At 46.2% G+C, this 23,176-nt stretch overlaps 2 protein-coding genes across 2 annotated transcripts; one reads left to right on the top strand and one right to left on the bottom strand.

The window, feature by feature from the left end:
• Positions 1-11,538: 11,538 nt before the first annotated feature.
• Positions 11,539-16,825, top strand: LOC123097581 (leucine-rich repeat receptor protein kinase HPCA1). Its single transcript, XM_044519361.1, has 18 exons — positions 11,539-12,098; positions 12,257-12,383; positions 12,480-12,551; positions 12,670-12,744; positions 12,835-12,906; positions 13,021-13,182; positions 13,282-13,356; positions 13,445-13,516; positions 13,611-13,682; positions 13,769-13,837; positions 13,941-14,015; positions 14,103-14,174; positions 14,280-14,414; positions 14,511-14,983; positions 15,076-15,231; positions 15,325-15,681; positions 15,768-16,003; positions 16,089-16,825. The coding sequence occupies exons 1-18, from the start codon at positions 12,011-12,013 to the stop codon at positions 16,602-16,604; spliced, it is 2,904 nt and encodes a 967-aa protein (XP_044375296.1). The 5' UTR covers positions 11,539-12,010; the 3' UTR covers positions 16,605-16,825.
• Positions 16,826-17,300: 475 nt separating this feature from the next.
• Positions 17,301-21,836, bottom strand: LOC123097582 (probable dolichyl pyrophosphate Man9GlcNAc2 alpha-1,3-glucosyltransferase). The gene is made up of 6 exons (XM_044519362.1): positions 21,369-21,836; positions 21,086-21,278; positions 20,882-20,989; positions 18,405-18,566; positions 17,974-18,226; positions 17,301-17,883 (listed from the first exon to the last, which is right to left on the bottom strand). Exons 1-6 carry the CDS (start codon positions 21,764-21,766, stop codon positions 17,444-17,446), a joined length of 1,554 nt encoding a protein of 517 aa, XP_044375297.1. The 5' UTR covers positions 21,767-21,836; the 3' UTR covers positions 17,301-17,443.
• Between the last annotated feature and the right edge of the window lie 1,340 nt (positions 21,837-23,176).

The raw sequence follows: 23,176 nt of genomic DNA, 5'->3' as shown, positions 1-23,176 counted from the left end.
TCATGGTGCTACTTTGAAGCACAAGTGTGGTAAAATGATAGTAGCATTGTCCCTTCTCTCTTTTTCTCTCATTTTTTTTGTTTGGGCCTTTTCTCCCCCTTTTTTTAGGCCTCTTTTTTCCCCTTTTTTATTTTTTATTTTTTGTCCGAAGTCTCATCCCGACTTGTGGGGGAATCATAGTCTCCATCATCCTTTCCTCACTGGGACAATGCTCTAATAATGATGATCATCACACTTTTATTTACTTACAACTCAAGAATTACAACTCGATACTTAGAACAAAATATGACTCTATATGAATGCCTCCGGCGGTGTACCGGGATGTGCAATGAATCAAGAGTGACATGTATGAAAGAATTATGAACGGTGGCTTTGCCACAAATACGATGTCAACTACATGATCATGCAAAGCAATATGACAATGATGGAGCGTGTCATAATAAACGGAACGGTGGAAAGTTGCATGGCAATATATCTTGCAATGGCTATGGAAATGCCATGATAGGTAGGTATGGTGGCTGTTTTGAGGAAGGTATATGGTGGGTGTATGGTACCGGCGAAAGTTGCGCGGCACAAGAGAGGCTAACAATGGTGGAAGGGTGAGAGTGCGTATAATCCATGGACTCAACATTAGTCATAAAGAACTCACATACTTATTGCAAAAATCTATTAGTTATCGAAACAAAGTACTACGCGCATGCTCCTAGGGGGATAGATTGGTAGGAAAAAACCATCGCTCGTCCCCGACCACCACTCATAAGGAAGACAATCAATAAATAAATCATGCTTTGACTTCATCACATAATGGTTCACCATACGTGCATGCTACGGGAATCATAAACTTTAACACAAGTATTTCTCAAATTCACAACTACTCCACTAGCATGACTCTAATATCACCATCTTTATATCTCAAAACAATCATAAGGAATCAAACTTCTCATAGTATTCAATGCACTTATATGAAAGTTTTTATTATATCCCTCTTGGATGCCCATCATATTAGGACTAAATTCATAACCAAAGCAAATTACCATGCTGTTCTAAAGACTCTCAAAATAATATAAGTGAAGCATGGGAGTTCATATATTTCTTAAAAATAAAGCCACCGCCATGCTCCAAAAGGATATAAGTGAAGCACTAGAGCAAACGACAAACTACTCTGAAAGATATAAATGAAGATCAATGAGTAGTTGAATAATCATGCAACTATGTGAAGACTCTCTAACACTTAAGAGTTTCAGATCTTATTATTTTATTCAAACATCAAGCAAAGCTAAATAAAATAAAACGATGCTCCAAGCAAAACACATATCATGTGATGAATAAAAATATAGCTCCAAGTAAAGTTACCGATGAACGAAGACGAAAGAGGGGATGCCATCCGGGGCATCCCCAAGCTTAGGCTTTTGGTTGTCCTTGAATATTACCTTGGGGTGCCTTGGGCATCCCCAAGCTTAGGCTCTTGCCACTCCTTATTCCATAGTCCATCGAATCTTTACCCAAAACTTGAAAACTTCACAACACAAAACTTAACAGAAGATCTCGTGAGCTCCGTTAGTATAAGAAAATAAATCACCACTTCAAGGTACTGTAATGAACTCATTATTTATTTATATTGGTGTTAAACCTACTTTATTCCAACTTCTCTATGGTTTATAAACTATTTTATTAGCCATAGATTCATCAAAATAAGCAAACAACACACAAAAAACAGAATCTATCAAAAACAGAACAGTCTGTAGTAATCTGTAACTGACGCAAACTTCTGGAACTCCAAAAATTCTAAAATAAATTTCTAGACCTGAGGAATTTGTCTAGTAATCATCTTCAAAAAGAATCAACTAAATAGCACTCTCCAGTAAAAAGTTTTAGCTAATCTCGTGAGCGCTAAAGTTTCTGTTTTTTACAGCATGATCATAAAGACTTCACCCAAGTCTTCCCAAAGGTTCTACTTGGCACAAACACTAATTAAAACACAAAACCACATCTAAACATAAGCTAGATGGATTATTTATTCATAAACAGAACCAAAAAGCAAGAAACTAAACTAAAATTGGGTTGCCTCCCAACAAGCGCTAACGTTTAACGCCCCTAGCTAGGCAGGATGATTTCAATGATGCTCGTATAAAAGATAAGAATTGGAACATAAAGAGAGCATCATGAAGAATATGACTAGCACATTTAAGTCTAACCCACTTCCTATGCATAGGTATTTTGTGAGCAAACAACTTATGGGAACAATAATCAACTAGCATAGGAAGGCAAAACAAGCATAACTTCAAAACTTTAAGCACATAGAGAGGAAACTTGATATTATTGCAATATGTAGAAGCATATGATCCTCTCTCATAATAATTTTCAGTAGCATCATGAATGAATTCAACAATATAACCATCACATAAAGCATTCTTTTCATGATCCACAAGCATAGAAATTTTATTACTCTCCACATAAGCAAACTTCTTCTCATGAATAGTAGTGGGAGCAAACTCAACAAAATAATTATCATGTGAAGCATAATCCAATTGAAAACTAAAATCTTGATGACAAGTTTCATGGTTATCTTTATTCTTTATAGCATACGTGTTATCACAATAATCATCATAAATCGGAGGCATGCTTTCATCATAATATATTTTCTCATCAAAACTTGGGGGACAAAAAATATCATCTTCATCAAACATAGCATCCCCAAGCTTGTGGATTTGCATATCATTAGCATCATGGGTATTCAAAGAATTCATACTAACAACATTGCAATCATGCTCATCATTCAAAGATTTAGTGCCAAACATTTTAATGCATTCTTCTTCTAGTACTTGAGCACAATTTTCCTTTCCATCATTTTCACGAAAGACATTAAAAAGATGAAGCATATGAGGTAACCTCAATTCCATTTTTTTGTAGTTTTCTTTTATAGACTAAACTAGTGATAAAACAAGAAACTAAAAGATCCGATTGCAAAATCTAAAGATATACCTTCAAGCACTCACCTCCCCGGCAACGGCGCCAGAAAAGAGCTTAGTTGACGGGGTGTGTGTGCCGCTTACCTAGCCTCCCCGGCAACGGCGCCAGAAAAGAGCTTGATGCTACTAGACAACCTTCTTCTTGTAGACGTTGTTGGGCCTCCAAGTGCAGAGGTTTGTAGGACAGTAGCAAATTTCCCTCAAGTGGATGACCTAAGGTTTATCAATCCGTGGGAGGCGTAGGATGAAGATGGTCTCTCTCAAACAACCCTGCAACCAAATAACAAAGAGTCTCTTGTGTCCCCAACACACCCAATACAATGGTAAATTGTATAGGTGCACTAGTTCGGCGAAGAGATGGTGATACAAGTGCAATATGGATGGTAGATATAGGTTTTTGTAATCTGGAAATATAAAAACAGCAAGGTAACTAATGATAAAAGTGAGCGTAAACGGTATTGCAATGCTAGGAAACAAGGCCTAGGGTTCATACTTTCACTAGTGCAAGTTCTCTCAACAATAATAACATAATTGGATCATATAACTATCCCTCAACATGCAACAAAGAGTCACTCCAAAGTCACTAATAGCGGAGAACAAACGAAGAGATTATGGTAGGGTACGAAACCACCTCAAAGTTATCCTTTCTGATCTATCTATTCAAGAGTCCGTAGTAAAATAACATGAAGCTATTCTTTCCGTTCGATCTATCACAGAGTTCATACTAGAATAACACCTTAAGACACAAATCAACCAAAACCCTAATGTCACCTAGATACTCAATTGTCACCTCAAGTATCCGTGGGTATGATTATACGATATGCATCACACAATCTCAAATTCATCTATTCGACCAACACATAGAACCTCAAAGAGTGCCCCAAAGTTTCTACCGGAGAGTCAAGACGAAAACGTGTGCCAACCCCTATGCATAGGTTCATGGGCGGAACCCGCAAGTTGATCACCAAAACATACATCAAGTGGATCAATAGAATACCCCATTGTCACCACGGGTATCCCACGCAAGACATACATCAAGTGTTCTCAAATCCTTAAAGACTCAATCCGATAAGATAACTCAAAAGGGGAAACTCAATCCATTACAAGAGAGTAGAGGGGGAGAAACATCATAAGATCCAACTATAATAGCAAAGCTCGCGATACATCAAGATCGTATCACCTCAAGAACACGAGAGAGAGATCAAACACATAGCTACTGGTACATACCCTCAGCCCGAGGGTGGACTACTCCCTCCTCGTCATGGAGATCGCCGGGATGATGAAGATGGCCACCGGTGAGGGATCCCCCCTCCGGCAGGGTGTCGAAACAGGGCCCCGATTGGGTTTTGATGGCTACAGAGGCTTGCGGTGGCGGAACTCCCGATCTATTCTGTTCTTCGATGGTTTTAGGGTATATTGAGATATATAGGCGAAAGAAGTCGGTCAGGGGAGCCACGAGGGTGGAGGGCGCGCCCAGGGGGTGGGCGTGCCCCCCTGCCTCGTGCTCTCCTCGTTGATCCCCTGACGTGCACTCCAAGTCTCCTGGATTGCTTTCTCTCCAAAAATAACTTCTCCCGAAGGTTTCATTCCGTTTGGACTCCGTTTGATATTCCTTTTCTTCGAAACACTGAAACAAGGGAAAAAACAAGAACTGGCACTGGGCTTTGGGTTAATAGGTTAGTCCCAAAAATAATATAAAAGTGTATAATAAAGCCCATAAACATCCAAAACGGATAATATAATAGCATGGAACAATCAAAAATTATAGATACGTTGGAGACGTATCAGTATGTCTTGACTTGTGCGTAGATCTCCCCGACAACGGCGCCAGAAATCCTTCTTGCTACCTCTTGAGCATGCGTTGGTTTTCCCTTGAAGAGGAAAGGGTGATGAAAGCAAAGTAGCGTAAGTATTTCCCTCAGTTTTTGAGAACCAAGGTATCAATGCAGTAGGAGACTACACGCGAGTCACCTAGTACCTGCACAAACAATCAAGAACCTTGCAACCAACGCGATTAAGGGGTTGTCAATCCCTTCACGGCCACTTGCAAAAGTGAGATATGATAAAGATAATAAGATAAATATTTTTGGTATTTTTGTTGTATAGATTGGAAAGTAAAGATTGCAAAATAAACGGCGACAGAAATTGGCAAGTTGATAATAAACTAACATGATGTAAAATAGACCCGGGGGCCATAGGTTTCACTAGTGGCTTCCCTCAAGATAGCATTTATATGGTGGGTGAACAAATTACTGCCGAGCAATTGATAGAAAAGTGCATAGTTATGATGATATCTAAGGCAATGATCATGAATATAGGCATCACGTCCGTGTCAAGTAGACCGAAACGATTCTGCATCTACTACTATTACTCCACACATCGACAGCTATCCAGCATGCATCTAGAGTATTAAGTTCATAAGAACGGAGTAACGCATTAGGCAAGATGACATGATGTAGAGGGATAAACTCAGGCAATATGATATAAACCCCATCTTTTTATCCTCGATGGCAACAATAAAATACGTGCCTTGCTGCCCCTGCTGTCACTGGGAAAGGACACCGCAAGATTGAACCCAAAGCTAAGCACTCTCCCATTGCAAGAAAGATCAATCTAGTAGGCCAAACTAAACCGATAATTCGAAGAGACTTGCAAAGATATCAAATCATGCATATAAGAATTCAGAGAAGAACCAAATAATATTCATAGATAATCAAGTTCATAAACCCACAATTCATTGGATCTCGACAAACACACCGCAAAAGAGTATTACATCGAATAGATCTCCAAGAACATCGAGGAGAACTTTGTATTGAGATCCAAAGAGAGAGAAGAAGCCATCTAGCTAATAACTATGGACCCGAAGGTCTTTGGTAAACTACTCACACATCATCGGAGAGGCTGTGGTGTTGATGTAGAAGCCCTCCGTGATCAAATCCCCCTCCGGCAGATCGTCGAGATAGGCCCCAAGATGGGATCTCACAGGTACAGAAGGTTGCGGCGGTGCAGAAGTGGTTTCGTGGCTCCCCTGGATGTTTTCAGGGTATAAGAGTATATATAGGTGAAAGAAGTAGGTCGGTGGAGCTACGAGGGGCCCATGAGGGTGGGGGCGCGCCTACCCCCCCGGGCGCCCCCTCCTGCCTCGTGGCCGCCTCGTTGCTTCCTTGACTTCCACTCCAAGTCTCCTGGATTGCGTTTGTTCCAGAAAAGATCCTCGCGAAGGTTTCGTTCCATTTGGATTCCGTTTGATATTCCTTTTCTGCGAAACACTGAAATAGGCAAAAAAACAGCAATTTGCACTGGGCCTTTGGTTAATAGGTTAGTCCCAAAAATAATATAAAAGAGCATAATAAGCCCATTAAACATCCAAAACAGATAATATAATAGCATGGAACAATCAAAAATTATAGATGCGTTGGAGACGTATCACACCTCGATGTACTAGTGGGTGGCCCTTTCCTTTCTCTCATGTGGAGGGGAAAGCAGGAGGGGCTAGCCCTCCCCCTTTCCTTCCTTAGGGTCGGCGGCCTAGAGGTGGGGCCCGCCAGCCCCTTGAGGGCTGTTCTGCTCCCCTCGTTTGGCCCATTAACCTCTCAGGGCCTCCCGGAACCGCTTCCGGTGATCTGATGTGATGAATACTCGATACATTCCGAAACCTTTCCAGTGATCAAATAGCATCGTCCTATATATCATCTGGGACTCCAAACAACATTCGGTCACCAACTCATATAATACTATATCATCAACGAACATTAAGCGTGCAGACCCTACGGGTTCGAGAATGATGTAGACATGACCGAGACGCCTCTCTAGTCAATAACCAATAGCGGGACCTGGATGCCCATATTTGTTCCTACATATTCTATGAAGATATTTATCGGTCAAACCTTTATGACAACATATGTAATTCCCTTTGTCTGTCGGTATGTTACTTGCCTGAGATTCGATCGTCGGTATCTCTATACCTAGTTCAATCTCATTATCGGCAAGTCTCTTTACTCATTTCGTAATACATCATCTCGTAACTAACTCCTTAGTCACTTTGCTTGCAAGCTTCTTGTGCTGATGTATTACTGAGAGGGCTGAGAGATACCTCTCCGATACACGGAGTGACAAATCCCAATCTCGATCCATGCCAACTCAAAAGACACCTTCGAAGATACCTGTAGAGCATCTTTATGATCACCCTGTTACATTGTGACGTTTGATAACACACAAGGTATTCCTCCGGTATCCGGGAGTTGCATGGTCTCATGGTTGAAGGGATATGTATTTGACATTAAGAAAGCAGTAGCAATAAACTGAACGATCATATGATAAGCTAACGGATGGGTCTTGTCCATCACATCATTCTCCATCACAACTCATGTCCACGGTTAGGAAACCTTAGCCATATTTGATCAACGAGCTAGTCTAGTAGAGGCTCACTAGGGACACGGTATTTGTTTATGTATCCACACATGTATTTAAGTTTCCGGTCAATACAATTCTAGCATGAATAATGAACCTTTATAATGAATAAGGAAATATAATAATAACAACTTTATTATTGCCTCTAGGGCATATTTCCATCAGATTCATCATGTAATTGAGTTAGTTTTGTTAGGGCTTGATCCCTAGTATCCACTATGTTCTGAGATTGAGGTTACTATGACTTTTCTATGCTTAATGCTTGTCACTAGGGCCCGAGTGCCATAATTTCAGATCTAAATCGTTTATATTTTCATCATTATATCTATGTTCTAGATCCGATCTTGCAATTCATATGCACCTATTACGTGTTATGATACGTAAATGCTTGTGTGACAGTAATTGGGATACTTTTCCGGTGATGACCGTAGTTTGAGGAGTTCATGTATTCACTATGTGTTAATGCTTTGTTCCGGTTCTCTATTAAAAGGAGGCCTTAATATCCCTTAGTTTCCTTATGGACCCCGCTGCCACGGGAGGGTAGGACAAAAGATGTCATGCAAGTTCTTTTTCATAAGAACGTATGACTATTTGCGGAATACGTGCCTACATTATATTTATGAACTGGAGCTAGTTCTGTGTCGCCCTAGGTTATGACTGTTATATGATGAATATCATCCAACGAATTCACCGATCCAATGCCTACGAGTTTTTCAAATATTGCTCTTGCTAAGTTACTATTGCTATTGCTACTGTTACAACACTACAAAAAAAGACACATCCGTGACATTTTGGGCCGAACGAATTTTTTTCCTGTCATGCTTATGACACTTCTATGACGATAATTGTGACAAAACCACATATCATCATAGATGTGGTGGGCTCCTACTTCTATGAAAGAAATCATGACAAAAAATGGGCTTTTCATCCTGGGCGGGCCAGGGACGCACCTGCATGACATTCTTTGGGCCATCCATGACGGAAAAATTTGTGGTAGAAGCGAAGGCGAGGAAAATATTGGGGAGTTCCCGGTTACGATGGGTGATCGGGGCCGAGCGATGCACGGAGGTTTGTGCGTTTCTCTCGTACACGTACGCGCGCATGTGCGAGGCGTTGGGCTCTAACTGAACCCGAGCGAGGTGTTCGCTTACTGAACCCGAGCGATTGCACTAGCTACGTTACTAAACCCAAGCTATCGATCCCTTGGCTGTTAACTGAACCCGAGCGATTCCTTCGCTACTGGTGCTAACTAAAGCCGATCGAACCTGCTGCCTCTTGATGAACAGTGACCGTTGTTGGGGGTTGGATGAACAGGACCCCGTGGTAGTAGAGGCCCTTCCCGCAGGATGAACAGGACCCCGATCGAGGAGGTGAGGGTGGATGAACAGGACCCCGTGGAGGGCTGGTTGAACAGTAGCCGGTGGAGGCTAGATGAACAGGACCCCGTGAATGAACAGTAGCTGGTGAAAGCTGCAGGAAGTCGACGGTGGATGAACAGTAGCAGGTGGAGGCTGGAGGAAGTCGACGGTGGATGAACCGTAGCCCGTGGAGGCTAGAGCATATTGGAGAGAGAAAATATTGTGCTCCAAAGATGCGTATATCATGTCATTGTGTCTATGTTTCTGGATGCTTTTGTTGTTTTAAATATGTCTTATTCTAGCTCCAGCAAAAAATCCTTGCCTTGGCCGCATTTTTTTTTGCCTATACATCACTCCCAGTTTTTTTCTTAAAGGTGAGACACTGAAAGTTTGTGGATTTTCACGGAGTTTGTAAGGGTCACCTCAACACCTACTTCTGGGCCGAGATAGAGTTTTAATTCTTGGGGCTCATGGAGAAGAATGTGGGACTTTGTGTCGTTCGGGATACACCTCTCCAATGGAGACTAACTTCCCTCCAAAAAAAGTGAACTTCGACATACATCTTCGTCTCTAAGTGATTTGATTGTTTCTATCATTCTTCTTCATTTGCAATGTTATCTCGCTTGCTAGTACATATAAGGGTCACACATAGTTGCATGTTTAGAGAATATTATTTATCCGCAATTCCTAAAATCATACTCAACCCCCTTACCCCCTAGTTGATATCTTTGGTCCTTCACAAACCCACAAAATCAGGGACAATCCGGTAGTCGTTCTCATTGGTTTTAGCACAGAACACCAATAGGTTGCTCAGCTCCCACACGGTGGAGAAACGCCGGAGCTCCACTCAAACATGTGCAGGTTGTCCTTGGGGTGCATGTTGTCCTTCGGGTCATCGTGGGCACGCACCACCGCTATGACCGATCTTACCCTACGGATGTGCTCATAGAGTCTAGATATGAACTTTGGCGTGTATTGCCTCCACGAGTGCGGTGATAATGGGCCCGCAACGCAGAAGATTCGATGGCACAGAGGCTTTGTGGGAGCGAAGGCGTTCCATTGTTGGTGGTGGCAGAGAAGCTGACGATGGGTGAAGGTGCCCCCCTCATTGTGTTGTTCGGTGAGCTAATTAGATCTCTTCGTCCATCAGATTTGACGACGCGGCAAGGGGTCCACACTACCGTCATCGCCACAAGAGATCGAGGTGAGAGTGACTCCACCACACGACTACGTGCGTGCTTTTGAGGACCACCTTAGCCTGCGCCTGGCAAGCGTATCATGCATGACTCAACGGGCCATAATCTTTAAAAAGGTATAGTTAGTGACGATTTCACTAAATTGAATAATTAGGGGGAATTTTAACTAAATGGGGTAATTGGTGTCACAAATGTGTAACTAGGGGGTTAAAAGTTGAAAATATGTTTTGGCTCTCACGCTTCATGGACCCTGTTATTTTTTAAAACTTGAAAATAAAATTCAAGTTATCAAAAAAATTGTAAGATAAAATTCTTGATGTAACTACGCGTGTGCAAAATTTCAGTAGAAGAGAATTTAACATGCGGCAAATGCGTGGACTTGAAAATAGCAAACAACACACGCACTGTTTATACTAGTATTAAAATTCCACAAAGTTGTCCTTTTTTTAGCTCACTTGTTCAGGTATCTCACTATGGAACTTTATACACACGTAGAATACATTTTTTTTTTATATTTCAGAAATTTTGATACTTTGAAAGAAGAGTTTCAATTTTCTTTCTTCTAAATTTCAGGCTTCATGTATCAAAATTTATTAGGAAAGTAAAGTTGGATATTTTTTCTTGTAGTTCCGCTATTTTTCTCGAGGTTTCTTTCATGGAGCCTGTTGCATAACTTGTTGATTGTGTTTCCTTCTCCTTTTGGCGTCAAAAGATCCTAGAAAGGGCATCGCCACTTGTGACTGTGACCTAGGTTTGGTTAATAACGTTGTTTTCAACACTGGTATCATCTCTCGTAGGCACGAGCTGTACCCCGCATGTAAAAGACCTCGTGATGGTGTTTTGGTTCTCCCTAACACTCTCATCACCAGGGTATCTAGATATTTCCCAAAATTTAAACCAGGCTAACATTCATAGTTGTAATCTTAATGTTATTGCAAGAGCATCAAATCATGCCGGGGAACTTACCCCGCTTCAGACCAATTATCCTGCTACCATGGTTCACAGCCTTTCATCATCAGCGACAGAAATCACCATCATGTGACTCTGAAAAGGCAGCCTAGTCGGTAAAAAGAGGACTTATTGCCTTCAAAAATCTGTCTGCACCTAGAGTAAGTGCAACGTATATTTTCAGTGTTTACAAATTAGCCACTTGTCAGAGTTAATTACCTCAACTGAACGCAAGAAAGATCATGGAAAAACATGTGAGATCACGCTCAGTTTATCTTCCTTCTTTTGTGAGGATATTCAACCTTGCACTGCCTTCCGCGGACAGCGTCGGCTTCGCTTTCACTTCACTGTCGATCACAGATTAACATCAATGAGACACGGTCCTATTATCTCTTGCGAAGACCTTTTCCTTAACCATGCTCTAATTAAGGCATGCCTTGTCAGCATAGTCCAAAATATAATCTATATAACTGAAAGAACATTCTCTCCAGTGCAAAAGTGGGTGATAAAGAAGGTCAATCATGGGCATCATTAGTTTAATCCCCACCAAATTTCCCTCTTTACGTGCCTTGAATCGCACCCCTAATCATCACTAAACTCCTTTAAACCCCAATGAAAAACAGACTTTCCAAGCAGCACCACGAGCATGACATGAAAGACCAGCACACTAGTCACTAGTGCACTCGTACCGACTGAACTCAAGATTGAGGTGGGGAGGAGTTGCCGTAGAGCAAGGGTCACGTTCGCGCGGCCGTATCTTCCGCGGACAGCGAGACGTACGGGGACGACCGGTATCGGCGTGCTCAGCTACAGCCAGCCACCGAGGAATTGCTGGGGCAGTGGGAGCTTGAGGCTTGGCTTGCTTTCAAGTCAAGTCGTTGATATTTGGCACCACTTCTCCCGCCTGTATCTTTCTCTCCAGAGCTTGCAGGATCCTATCATTTTAGCTTGGCGAATGCACGTCCCATCATGAGCCGCATCATGGGCTGCGGTTGTGGTGCCGGTGGTTGCCTTGCGCTCCAGAGCTTTTGCTGAGCACCTAAAACCGCACCTCGCCCCCCTCTGCGAGCTCGATCGGCTCACTTCTTGCGTGCGTGCGTGCGTGGAGGAAGCTGGTGGCTGTGCGAGGATGGGTCTGAGAGGGGTGCTTCTCGCTCTGGCCTTGCTGCTCTCGGTGTGCGTGCGAGCAAGCCATGGACTCACGGACAGCCAGGACAGTGAGTACCCTGACTCATCCATTCTTGCTTAGTTTCACAAGTACTGTAGTACAATTCATCGATGATGAGACAAGAATTTTGAGCTCTTTCTCCTCTTTCTTTACCCAAGTAGTATAACTCACGTGTGATAACTCATACTACCTTGGAGTCGATTGTAGCTTCTGTTCTCCGAGCGTTAATGGATCAGTGGCAGAACTCGCCGCCTACGTGGGGACAATCCGATGATCCCTGCGGTGTTTCGCCATGGGACGGAGTGACATGCAGCAACGACAGGGTGATCTCCATGTAAGTGTGGGCAAAGCTCAACAAGAATTTCACTGCACACTCCGCCGAGTGCCAAGTCAACAAATCTTACCATTATTATACAACCGTGTCTTTCAGAAAAGTGTCAACCATGGGTATCAAAGGACTTCTAGCTGCTGACATCGGGCAGCTGACCGAGCTGCAATCCCTGTATGTAGCGGCAGAGCACTAGAGTGTCAAGCTAAACCTTTTCTTCAACATAATCCCTCTTCTTGCAGCTCTGCTTGAATTACTGAGCCATGACATGAGCAATTCTATGTGTATGCAGGGACCTGTCATTCAACAAAGACCTTGGAGGTGTGCTCACTCCGACCATCGGTAATTTGAAGCAGCTTGCGACCTTGTAAGTTTCCAAACGTGCTCTGCCTCTTGTTTTCGGTTAGGTTATATGTCACTATGCTCATGTGTTGTACTTGTGCCGCCTGGTTTGAAGGATTCTGGCAGGTTGCAGCTTTCATGGCAACATCCCTGATGAGCTAGGCAGTCTTCCAAAACTATCCTACATGTAAGAGACTACTCGCTGGCGCAGGAATCATCCGCACAGATGATCGTGCACGTTTGTTCCTCTGTGCTTCAGTTTTTGCAGGAAAATAATGAGATTGATCAAACTCTCTTTCAGGGCTCTGAACTCGAATCAGTTCTCTGGAAAAATACCAGCATCTCTGGGCAATCTCTCCAGCCTCTATTGGTTTGATGTCGCCGACAATCAACTGACCGGCCCATTGCCAATCTCATCAAACGGGGGAATGGGTCTAGACAAGCTTACAAAAACCAAACACTTGTAGGTTATACAAGACTTTTTTTTTGGTCATCATCATTTCTGAAGCAGAAATGAGAAGTGGAACGTATCTCTAACCGTACTGTTTCTGGTGATCTGTAGCCACTTCAACAAGAACCAATTGTCTGGTCCCATCCCAGATGCTCTCTTCAGCCCTGAGATGACACTGATTCATCTGTGAGTTCCTGAAGCCCTCTCTGTCTATAGACTCATCTTTCTCCTGCTTCGCAACATATTTGCTGACACCTTAAGATATTCGGTGCAGGCTTTTCGATGGAAATAAGTTCACCGGTGACATCCCGGACTCTCTTGGGTTTGTTAGCACACTCGAAGTTGTGTAAGTGTCCTTGTCAGACGAAACTCTGCCCAATTCTTCTTATTTTGTTGGATGAGCTGCCAGATATGAATCTTCTATATGTTTGTTTGGACAGCCGGCTGGATAGAAATTCCCTCTCCGGACCAGTTCCGGCGAACCTGAATAACCTCACCAAAGTAAACGAGCTGTAAGTTGTCTACGATACACTGTGTAAGTAAGTGCAAGTACAAAGCTACAGCCATTGTAAGCACATTATCTTTATATATGTTTCAGCAACTTAGCCAACAACCAGCTTAACGGACCGTTGCCCAATCTATCTGGGATGACTCTTCTCAATTATGTGTAAGCACTAAGAAATTCGCTGCGCACAAGATTTCTGCTGCTAATTTGTTCGAACCACCAGGCTTGATCTCATAGTAATTCATCTGGTCTAATTGCACCGCAGTGATCTGAGCAACAACACATTTGATCCTTCCCCGAGCCCGCAGTGGTTCTGGAAGTTGCCACAGCTCTCAGCTCTGTAAGTTCCCCTGAAATAACTTTGCAACTTCACAGTACATATGCTCGGATGGATAAATCTGACACTGTCTTGTGATGCCAAACCAAGGATCATACAATCCGGAAGACTCTACGGCACGGTGCCGATGAAGCTGTTCAGCAGCCCGCAGCTGCAGCAAGTGTAAATTCGCGCAAAAACCTTGTCTGGATTTTGCACCAAAAAATGGTGAAACTGGTGTTCTTTAGAGTGCCGTGCTGTGGCAAATCTGACAAGGCCTCTTTGCAGGATCCTGGACGGCAACGCGTTCAATGGCACCCTCGACCTGGGGAGGAGCATTAGCAGCGAGCTGAGCATGGTGAGCTTCAAGGACAACGACTTCTCCTCCGTCACGGTGACCTCCAGCTACAACGGCACCCTCGCGTGAGTACCAAGTAGTAGTGTCCAGTTCCGGTTTCCAGACGGTGGCAGTGCTGTCATCTTACTTACAAACTCCTGCCACGGCATGGCATCGTTCAGGCTGGCCGGGAACCCGGTGTGCGACCACCTGCCGAACACGGCGTACTGCAACGTGACACAGCACGCGCCTTCTCGGGCGTACACGACAAGCCTGGTGAAGTGCTTCTCCGGGGCGTGCCCGCCGGAGCAGAGCATGAGCCCGCAGAGCTGCGGGTGCGCGTACCCGTACCAGGGGGTGATGTACTTCCGCGCGCCCTTCTTCGCGGACGTGGGCAACGGCACGGCGTTCCAGGAGCTGGAGAGCAAGCTGTGGACCAAGCTGGAGCTCAGCCCGGGCTCCGTGGCCCTGCAGGACCCCTTCTTCAACAGCGACTCCTACATGCAGGTCCAGGTGAAGCTCTTCCCTTCCGGCGGCCCCTACTTCAACCGCACCGAGGTGATGCGCATCGGCTTCGACCTCAGCAACCAGACCTTTAAGCCGCCCAAGGAGTTCGGCCCCTACTACTTCATCGCCTCCCCGTACCCCTTCCCAGGTCACCAACGAACAACGATTACCTGTTGTTTGCTCAACCTTTGAGTACGTATGTGGCTGAGTGAGATACCATGTGGGATGTGTGGTTTGCAGATCGGAACGTGCCGGCATCCAAGAGCAAGGGCGCCATCATCGGGATCGCGGTTGGCTGCGGCGTCCTGGTCATCGCCCTCGTCGGAGCTGCTGTCTACGCGCTCACGCAGAGGCGCCGCGCACAGAAGGCCACGGAAGAGCTCGGCGGACCTTTCGGTACGCCTTCTTATAAATAAACTTATAGGAGGATTGAAAGCATTTTCTTCACCGGCCGGCCAGACGAGTGAAGTGAAACTGGTGGTGCTGCAGCGTCGTGGGCTCGGAGCGAGGAGCGGGGCGGCGCGCCGCGGCTGAAAGGGGCGAGGTGGTTCTCGTGCGAGGAGCTGAAGCGGAGCACCAACAACTTCGCGGAGGCGAACGAGCTGGGGTACGGAGGGTACGGCAAGGTGTACAGGGGCATGCTGCCCAACGGGCAGTTCATCGCCATCAAGAGGGCGCAGCAAGGGTCGATGCAGGGCGGGCACGAGTTCAAGACCGAGATCGAGCTGCTCTCCCGGGTGCACCACAAGAACCTCGTCGGCCTCGTCGGCTTCTGCTTCGAGCAGGGCGAGCAGATGCTCGTCTACGAGTACATGTCCGCCGGCACACTGCGCGACAGCCTCACCGGTATGCAGAGCATGGCTTCGTCCCGTCTCAATAATAATCGTATCAAGTCAAGTACAAGTCCAGCAACCTTCCGCCCGTGGTTGCAGGGAAGAGCGGCCTGCATCTCGACTGGAAGAAGCGGCTCCGGGTGGCGCTGGGCGCCGCACGCGGCCTCGCCTACCTGCATGAGCTCGCCGACCCGCCCATCATCCACCGGGACGTCAAGTCCAGCAACATCCTCATGGACGAGCACCTCACCGCCAAGGTCGCCGACTTCGGCCTCTCCAAATTAGTGTCTGACAGCGACAAGGGCCATGTCAGCACCCAAGTCAAAGGAACGCTGGTAAGGCTCATGCATCCATCCCTGCAGTTGCAGATGTTCCTTCCAGTGAATGTGACTTGGTGTGGTTTCTGTTCTTGGCCTGCAGGGTTATCTGGACCCCGAGTACTACATGTCCCAGCAACTGACGGAGAAGAGCGACGTCTACAGCTTCGGCGTGGTCATGCTCGAGCTGATCATCGCCAGGCAGCCGATCGAGAAGGGGAAGTACATCGTCAGGGAGGCCAAGAGGGTTTTCGACGCTGCCGACGCCGAGTTCTGCGGCCTCAGGGGCATGATAGACTCCAGGATCATGAACACCAACCATCTCGCCGCGTTCAGCAAGTTCGTGCAGCTGGCCCTCCGGTGCGTGGAGGAGGGCGCTGCCGCCCGACCGTCGATGAGCGACGTCGTCAAGGAGATCGAGATGATGCTGCAGAGCGAGGGGCTCAGCAGCGCCTCGACATCCGCCTCAACGTCTGCGACGGACTTCGACGTCACAAAAAGCGCTCCTCGCCACCCTTACAACGATCCTCTCCCAAAGAAGGACAAGGACATGAGTACAGACTCATTCGACGATTATAGCGGAGGATATTCTTTCCAGTCAAAGGTCGAACCAAAGTAGCTGGTTTCTGGTAGGGATTCTATGCTGGCCGGACCTTTTCTTCCTCCTCAGCAAGTAGCTTGCCTAATACTATGTCGAGATGTGAAGAATTTTTATTCTATGTGATTTACCTCCCATTAGCACTCTCTTATTAGAGTGATTTTGTATGGCCATGTTCTAATCAAAACGTTGTTACTTACGGCTAACACCGCTGGGGCCACCAAACAAACAGTTCTGAATGAGTAATTGCCCTGCTAATAGGGGGAAATCCTATTTATGATACTAGATCGGTCCTGACTTTTGCCAGACGAATTCATTGCACGGAAGAATTTCCTCACACACAAAAATGTTTTCAGCACACTACATTTGTTGCATGAAAACATCTCAGAAATAATGTTATGATACAGCAATTTCTATGTTGCACATATACAGAAAACACTGTTGCGGCACAATTGACATGTTTCATTGCTAGTCAAATTCTATGTCAGGAATTTGGATCAGATTACCAATCCTAAGTTCTCCCGCGATAGTGCAATTAAACAGGCACACTGACTCGACAAGTAACAAGGCATCTATCTATGTTGTATTTCCTGAGGGATAATACTATCAGATTTGCTGCAAAAGCTAATGCCGCTGCCGCATAGGTTGCATTTTGCTATCTAGTTTTATCATACAACCAAACACAGGATAATTCTTAAACACAATTTACTGGTCATATAAAATTGATTCGTATCTGCTCCACATGCAAAGATTTCATCCATTTCATAAAAAGTGAATCAATTCCGTTACAGAAGGAACACACTCAAGGTTACAATGGTACAATGACTATTTTCTATAAAATTAGCTGTCAAAATTTCCAATCATAGGTCCTTCTTGCTACCTACAGGTCTAGGGTGGAAGTCCAACATCCATTGCTTATAATTTGTGTACAGGGTCAAAATAATAAACTGTGAGAAGCAGATGAACATTATCAGTGCATCAAAGAGGAAGGGATACCTCTTTGGAGGCTCTATTTGCAGGTACACAGTGTGAAGTAAGATCGAGCATAACAATGGCAGGCTCAGAACTGCCATTGTTCCAGACGAAATTTTCATCCCCTTTCCATAGTTTCCACCAGGTGAGTAGTAAATAAGAACGAATAATCCAAGAACAGATATATATTGTAGAAGAAGCTGATCACGGCAGATAAGCGGGTACATCGAAAAAAGTGCATAGTACGTGAACCATCCATGCAGGTGAGGTTCGTGTAATGCTAAAAGGCTTGCGGGTAAAAGAGGAAGCAAAATTGATTTCTCATGCACTGCAATTATAAAACAAAGAAACATGAAGATCAAAGAAATATCACATATACTTGCAAAAAAAAGAGTATCAACCCAGCAGTAGAACATACCTTGGTACGAGAATAGGTAGAAAGAGAACGAACTGTTCAACAGAGAATAGAGGAAGCCAAGATTACTTGGTGACTTGACTTGCTGAATAAATGAAGGCAAGAAAGCCAGGATGGTAGCAGAAAGACTCATAAGTTTCAGCGGCTTTATTGCGTACAATCGCTTCCACTTGATAAGAACTGAGGTGGTACACCAGAAATTTGCAACATAATCCTCATATATACCTCTCTCAAACGGAGCCAATCGAGAGATCACCTGACAGTGGAGTTAACATGTTTAGTGAACTGAGCCAATTATGTATAGAGTAAGCTTCATTTTGGTGAATTGACCAGCTCAGTAAGGAGATCACTACATTTTAGTTAAACAAGATTTCTTCAGTATAGACTAGTTTGCTTGAACAACAAAATAACCAGATCACATATGCAGCAATTACCTGCATGGCAGCCTCATAAGAATGTAAATAAGGCCACCAAACAAGAGCAAAAGTTCCCAGTACAACAAAACCAAGTTTCATGATCTCAACAATTGGATACTTCCGCTTCAGGCATTTTCCAAGAAGATGCCCAAAAAAAGCTGGCGCAAAGTACATGCTCATCTGCAAGATATCAAATATGCCCATGATTTATAGGATCACAATTTATTTGCAAAGCTCTATATGAACAGGGAGAGGCGCAGGTTAGTTTTATGGAAGTAGTGCAGGAAACTGTAGTAGATAAAAATCCATGCAAGACTTGTAACTGATTCAGCAGGTTTACTCTATTTCCCATCAAAGTAAGTGGCACAATTATAATGGATTCACTCCCAATTTTCATCTCTATCAGCCCATTATACTGCCAGCTTGAGCTAGTTGGAAATTCAGCTAGTAGCCCTCAAAAGTTGAGTACTAAGTGTTGACGTATAATGTGCTGCCTAGTCTCTTCCATCAGATCGGCCTTTTGGTTGCATTGGCTAGGGCATGCACTTCTACATGGTATCGGAGCCAAGAGGTCTTGAGCTCAAGACCCGGCTGGCGCAATTAAATTGCAGCCCACTTTCGGTCCATGTTTAGGCCTGAGGGCCACACGTGAAGGGGAGTGTTGATGTATAATGTGCTGCCTAGTCTCTTCCATCAGATCGGTCTTTTGGTTGCATTGGCTAGGGCATGCACTTCTACACTAAGGATTGTACCAACACTGCATGCACTTTTTGTGACAGCCTACTCTATTTGTATTGCTTTGGGATTGTCTCTTACAGGTCTGCGACTACTGGCATTCACTGTTGATGCCACTGCCACTCGTGATCACTAACTTTGTCATTCATGCTAGCAGCTTTTTCCCCACCCTCCCGGGTCGCACGCGTGTGCGGCTCCGGAGGCTTCCCCAAACCCTAGCCCCCAAGACCTCAGATCCCCTCCCCCGCTGCCGCCGCCGGCGCCGGCGGTGGCGGCCCCGCCCGGCCGGCGAAGGCGGCGGGTGCTGGCTGCGCCCTCTGGACGGCTCCCCTTCGCGCGGAGCGGGACGTCCCTGAGGCGGCCATGATGGTGGTGGACTTTCACGGCGGGGAACGCGGAGTGCGGCGACGCCAACAGATCCAGGGGCGCAGCAGGGTGGCGGAGGTAGGTGGATTCGGCTTTGCTGGGGGCGGCGGCGCGAGCTCAGCCATGGTGGTGGCGGCGCCGAGGAGGCCCTGCCAGGAAGGGATCTTGGTGGGCAGCAGGTGGCCGGCCAGCCGCCGTGTGAGGAGCGCGCGGTGATGCCCCGGTGGAGTTGGCGCAGGAGTGTGGCTGGAGGCACAGGTCAGCTCCATGCTTGTGGCAGTCCCCTGGTGTGGGTGAAGGCCGACAGTGCTGGATCTTGCCCTTGCACGGCTTGGTGGATGCTGCTGCTCCTCGTCTGTGGTTGACGGTGGTGTGGGTCGCGTTCTCTCGGCAGTGAGGGTGGGAGAGGACCACGGCTGCGCAGCCTCGACGGCAATTTGCTGCAGTGGCGGCGGTGCGAGGCATCATGGACGGTACTGTCCAATACCTTGGAGGAGTGGAGTGGCGCGGCATTATGGATGAAAATCTAGTCCGGTTTTGGCCGGGCCGGCGGCGATGGCACCCGTGGGTGTTATTCCCCTCCCTAGAGGCGTCGCTGAGTGTGTCGCCAAGTCCCTCTCTTGCTTGGTATTGGCAGTAGTCTCCGGGCGAAAGCCTTGATTCGGCGTTGAATCGGCACGATGGCGGCGTTCTCGACGTCGTCTCTCTGTTGGGAGCATCGTGCTGGGAGACTTGGAGTTCCTATGTTGCGCTCCTCCGGTGTTCGCCGTTACCCTGATCGTTCTTACCCCCCCCCCCCCCCCCCCCGGCGCAATGCACGGTCGTCGACGGTGATTCCAAGACGGTGCCTTTCTTAGGTCGGATCGAGTCCTGCCATCCTCTTGCCACCTCCTCTTGGCTTTATTGGGGATGGTGCGTTGATAAGGGAAGCTTGGAGGGAGCTGCTGTTCTTCGGAGGTGACCGACGTCGGTCGAGACACGGCGAGGTTTTCGGTTTTGGGTAGGCTCTTTTGCGTTGTTGTTGTGTTGTCGTGGGTGGCTGTCCTTGGACTAGCCGGGTGTGGAGTTATGCTACGTTCGTTGTTCGCAGCGAGTGGTAGTGGTCTCGTACTTGATATTCTCTTCTTCTATAAAGCTATGGTACGCAATTTGCGTACTCTCAAGAAAAAGTCATTCATGCTAGCAGTCGCTTGGGTTAAGTTGGTATCCACTATACACCCCAGGAGCTCCCTTTGGGAATCTGTGGGGTTTGCAAAGGCAGAGATCTCTAAGATTTATGACTTACATCATGTTTGTTGACGAAGCTTGAAAGTAGGAAATTAAAGAGTAAATGCAGTTTCACCTCCCTGGAAATAAAACAGATATATTTATCTTTGTTCCAGATAAGAAAGAACCTGCTTATGGTTAATTGCAAGACTGAAGAGAGCAGCAGCAACAAGTTCGTTCCTCGACAGAATACCAGCAATCGCTCCGAGTGTCAGCCCAAGACTGATGCAGTTATACTGAAACAAAAGGGCAATCCGTCATTGTGTAACACACTGGGCAATGCAGTCAAATGCCCTGCTCCAATGCACATACACCACTAGTATAATCCTCACCTGAAAATGGCCGTGGTCGATTAATACTAAACACGGGTTGAGAAGAACCATGGCGAGCAGCCACGTCCACCCCTCACGCCTCTCCCCACTACCGCCAACCCCATCCTTCATGTACGCCCACACGAACCATAGCGCCGCGGGGAAGAACAGAATGAGATCAGACGAGAGTACTGTCCACCGCATAAGCAACTTCCTGCAGGAAACAAACCACAGAGACTTAAAACAGACACACGATTCTGCACACCACGCCATGTACTAAATGTTAGTCCAAAGATGTCCGTACGATTCCTGGGACTCGAACCCGCGAGAGGATCGGAGGGCGACAGCGTCGGGGAGGGAGGCGTTGATGAGGTGAGCGTGGAGCCGGCTCTGGTAGGCGGAGAGGGGCGGGTAGTCGAGGCCCCAGTGGGCGAGGTCGTTGTCGGAGGTGTTGCGGTACCAGTCGGAGGAGGGGAGGTGGAGGGTGAGCTCCATCCAGTGCCGCTGAGCCTCGTAGTCGCCGAATTTGGGTGCTGCGCCCTGACCCGAGTAGGGGCCGACGGAGACAAGCGCGCGGAGGAGGAGGGCAGCGAAGGAGATAAGGAGGGCAGTGGCGAGCGGCGGCGCTGAGGGCTGCCATGGGAGCCGGGCGGCGACCAATGGATCTGGGGCGGAGTTCCGGGATTTCTTCGGCTTCGCCATTGGCGACTTCGCTTCCGGCAGATCTTGGTGTCTGACTTGATTAGTTCCAGGTGGTTTGCCGTAGGCATATGTGAAATCTTATTTTCCTATTCTGAATCGACCTTTAATTCGTATATTGCGAGCTCATAGGTCTATACTGAATTCTGCTGGATATTACCACTTTTTCGATTGATTTAATTTTTAAGTAAATCATATTTTTTTGAAAAAGTTCAGATCTAATAAAAGATTTACCGAAAGTATAAAGCACCTCAAACATAATAAAAATTACATCGAGATCGATGAACCACCGAATGACCATTGTCACCGCCAGAACAAGCCGCCGATGCGCCGTTGTCGCCGCTCCCATATCGGAACCGGCTTGACCTTGTCGATGATAGTCAGGAAGTCTTCGTGCACGTGCCCGTAAAGATCAGCGCCCTGTAGCCGCAGTCGTCGCTTTTGAATTCTTGAATCGATTTGAAGAACCTGGCACCAAATATTGCCGTTATGTACGTACGGCAAGAAACCTTAACCTCACCGCCCCAAAGAGCTAGTATGAATCTACGCCAGAGCTCCGTCTAATACGTCCCAACGGACGAACTTAAGAAGGATCAGAGGCCGAAAGACTGACTCAAAGAAGGAGCGCCATCATACGTCCAAACGCCGCCCCTGCGAGAACTAAAACCCTACCTATCTACTAGTGGAAGTCGAGACACTAGGATTCTCCTCCCCACCACCGGCCGCCAGAGCGGCAGCCGGGGGGAGGCGAATCCACGGATTCACCGGAGAAGATCGAGGGAAGGAAAGCTTTCCTAAGTCGCCTTGAGAGAGAGGAAAGATTGTCTTTACTATAGTTTTAAGTAAATCATTAACATGTTATTACCAATATAAATCTCATACAAATATATAAACATGTGAGCACGTATCAAACATAGAACTGACACATCTATGAACATAATATGGGCGTGTTTGGATGCTTTCCACGTTGGTGTACACCTGGCGTGGATGATGCCTGGGTTCTGCCTGGCAGCTGTTTGCTTTATGTCTATGTAGAGAAGATGTGTGTCTGGCTTGGCCGTTCCTGCCATATGATTAGCCTGGCTCAATTAGGAAAAAAATTACAAAGAAAATAGTTAGCCCAGGCAACCTCGTTAGCCTGGTCCAGGTGTCCATTTTCATGCGCCTCGCGCGCTACAGCAGGAGCCTGGAGTTAATTAATGACCGGTAATTGTACGTCTATTCTTTAACAATATTTTAAACAATCAACTCACATCAACCAAGCAAAGACAAGAATAGCAGGCGAGCCTGGCCTGGCAAAATTGGCACCTTATTTTCTCAGGCACATTGGCCAGGCCTCTAACCAAATGGCCTCTATATGCGGCTAGCACATGAACGAGCAAATAGAGGATGAACAGATCGTACTCTCCGGTA

Source organism: Triticum aestivum, chromosome 4D, assembly GCF_018294505.1.
Source record: "Triticum aestivum cultivar Chinese Spring chromosome 4D, IWGSC CS RefSeq v2.1, whole genome shotgun sequence".
In the NCBI taxonomy this organism is placed as follows: Eukaryota; Viridiplantae; Streptophyta; class Magnoliopsida; order Poales; family Poaceae; genus Triticum; species Triticum aestivum.
The sequence above is the reverse complement of the archived record's forward strand: the minus strand, read 5'-3'. Positions and strand labels throughout refer to the sequence as shown.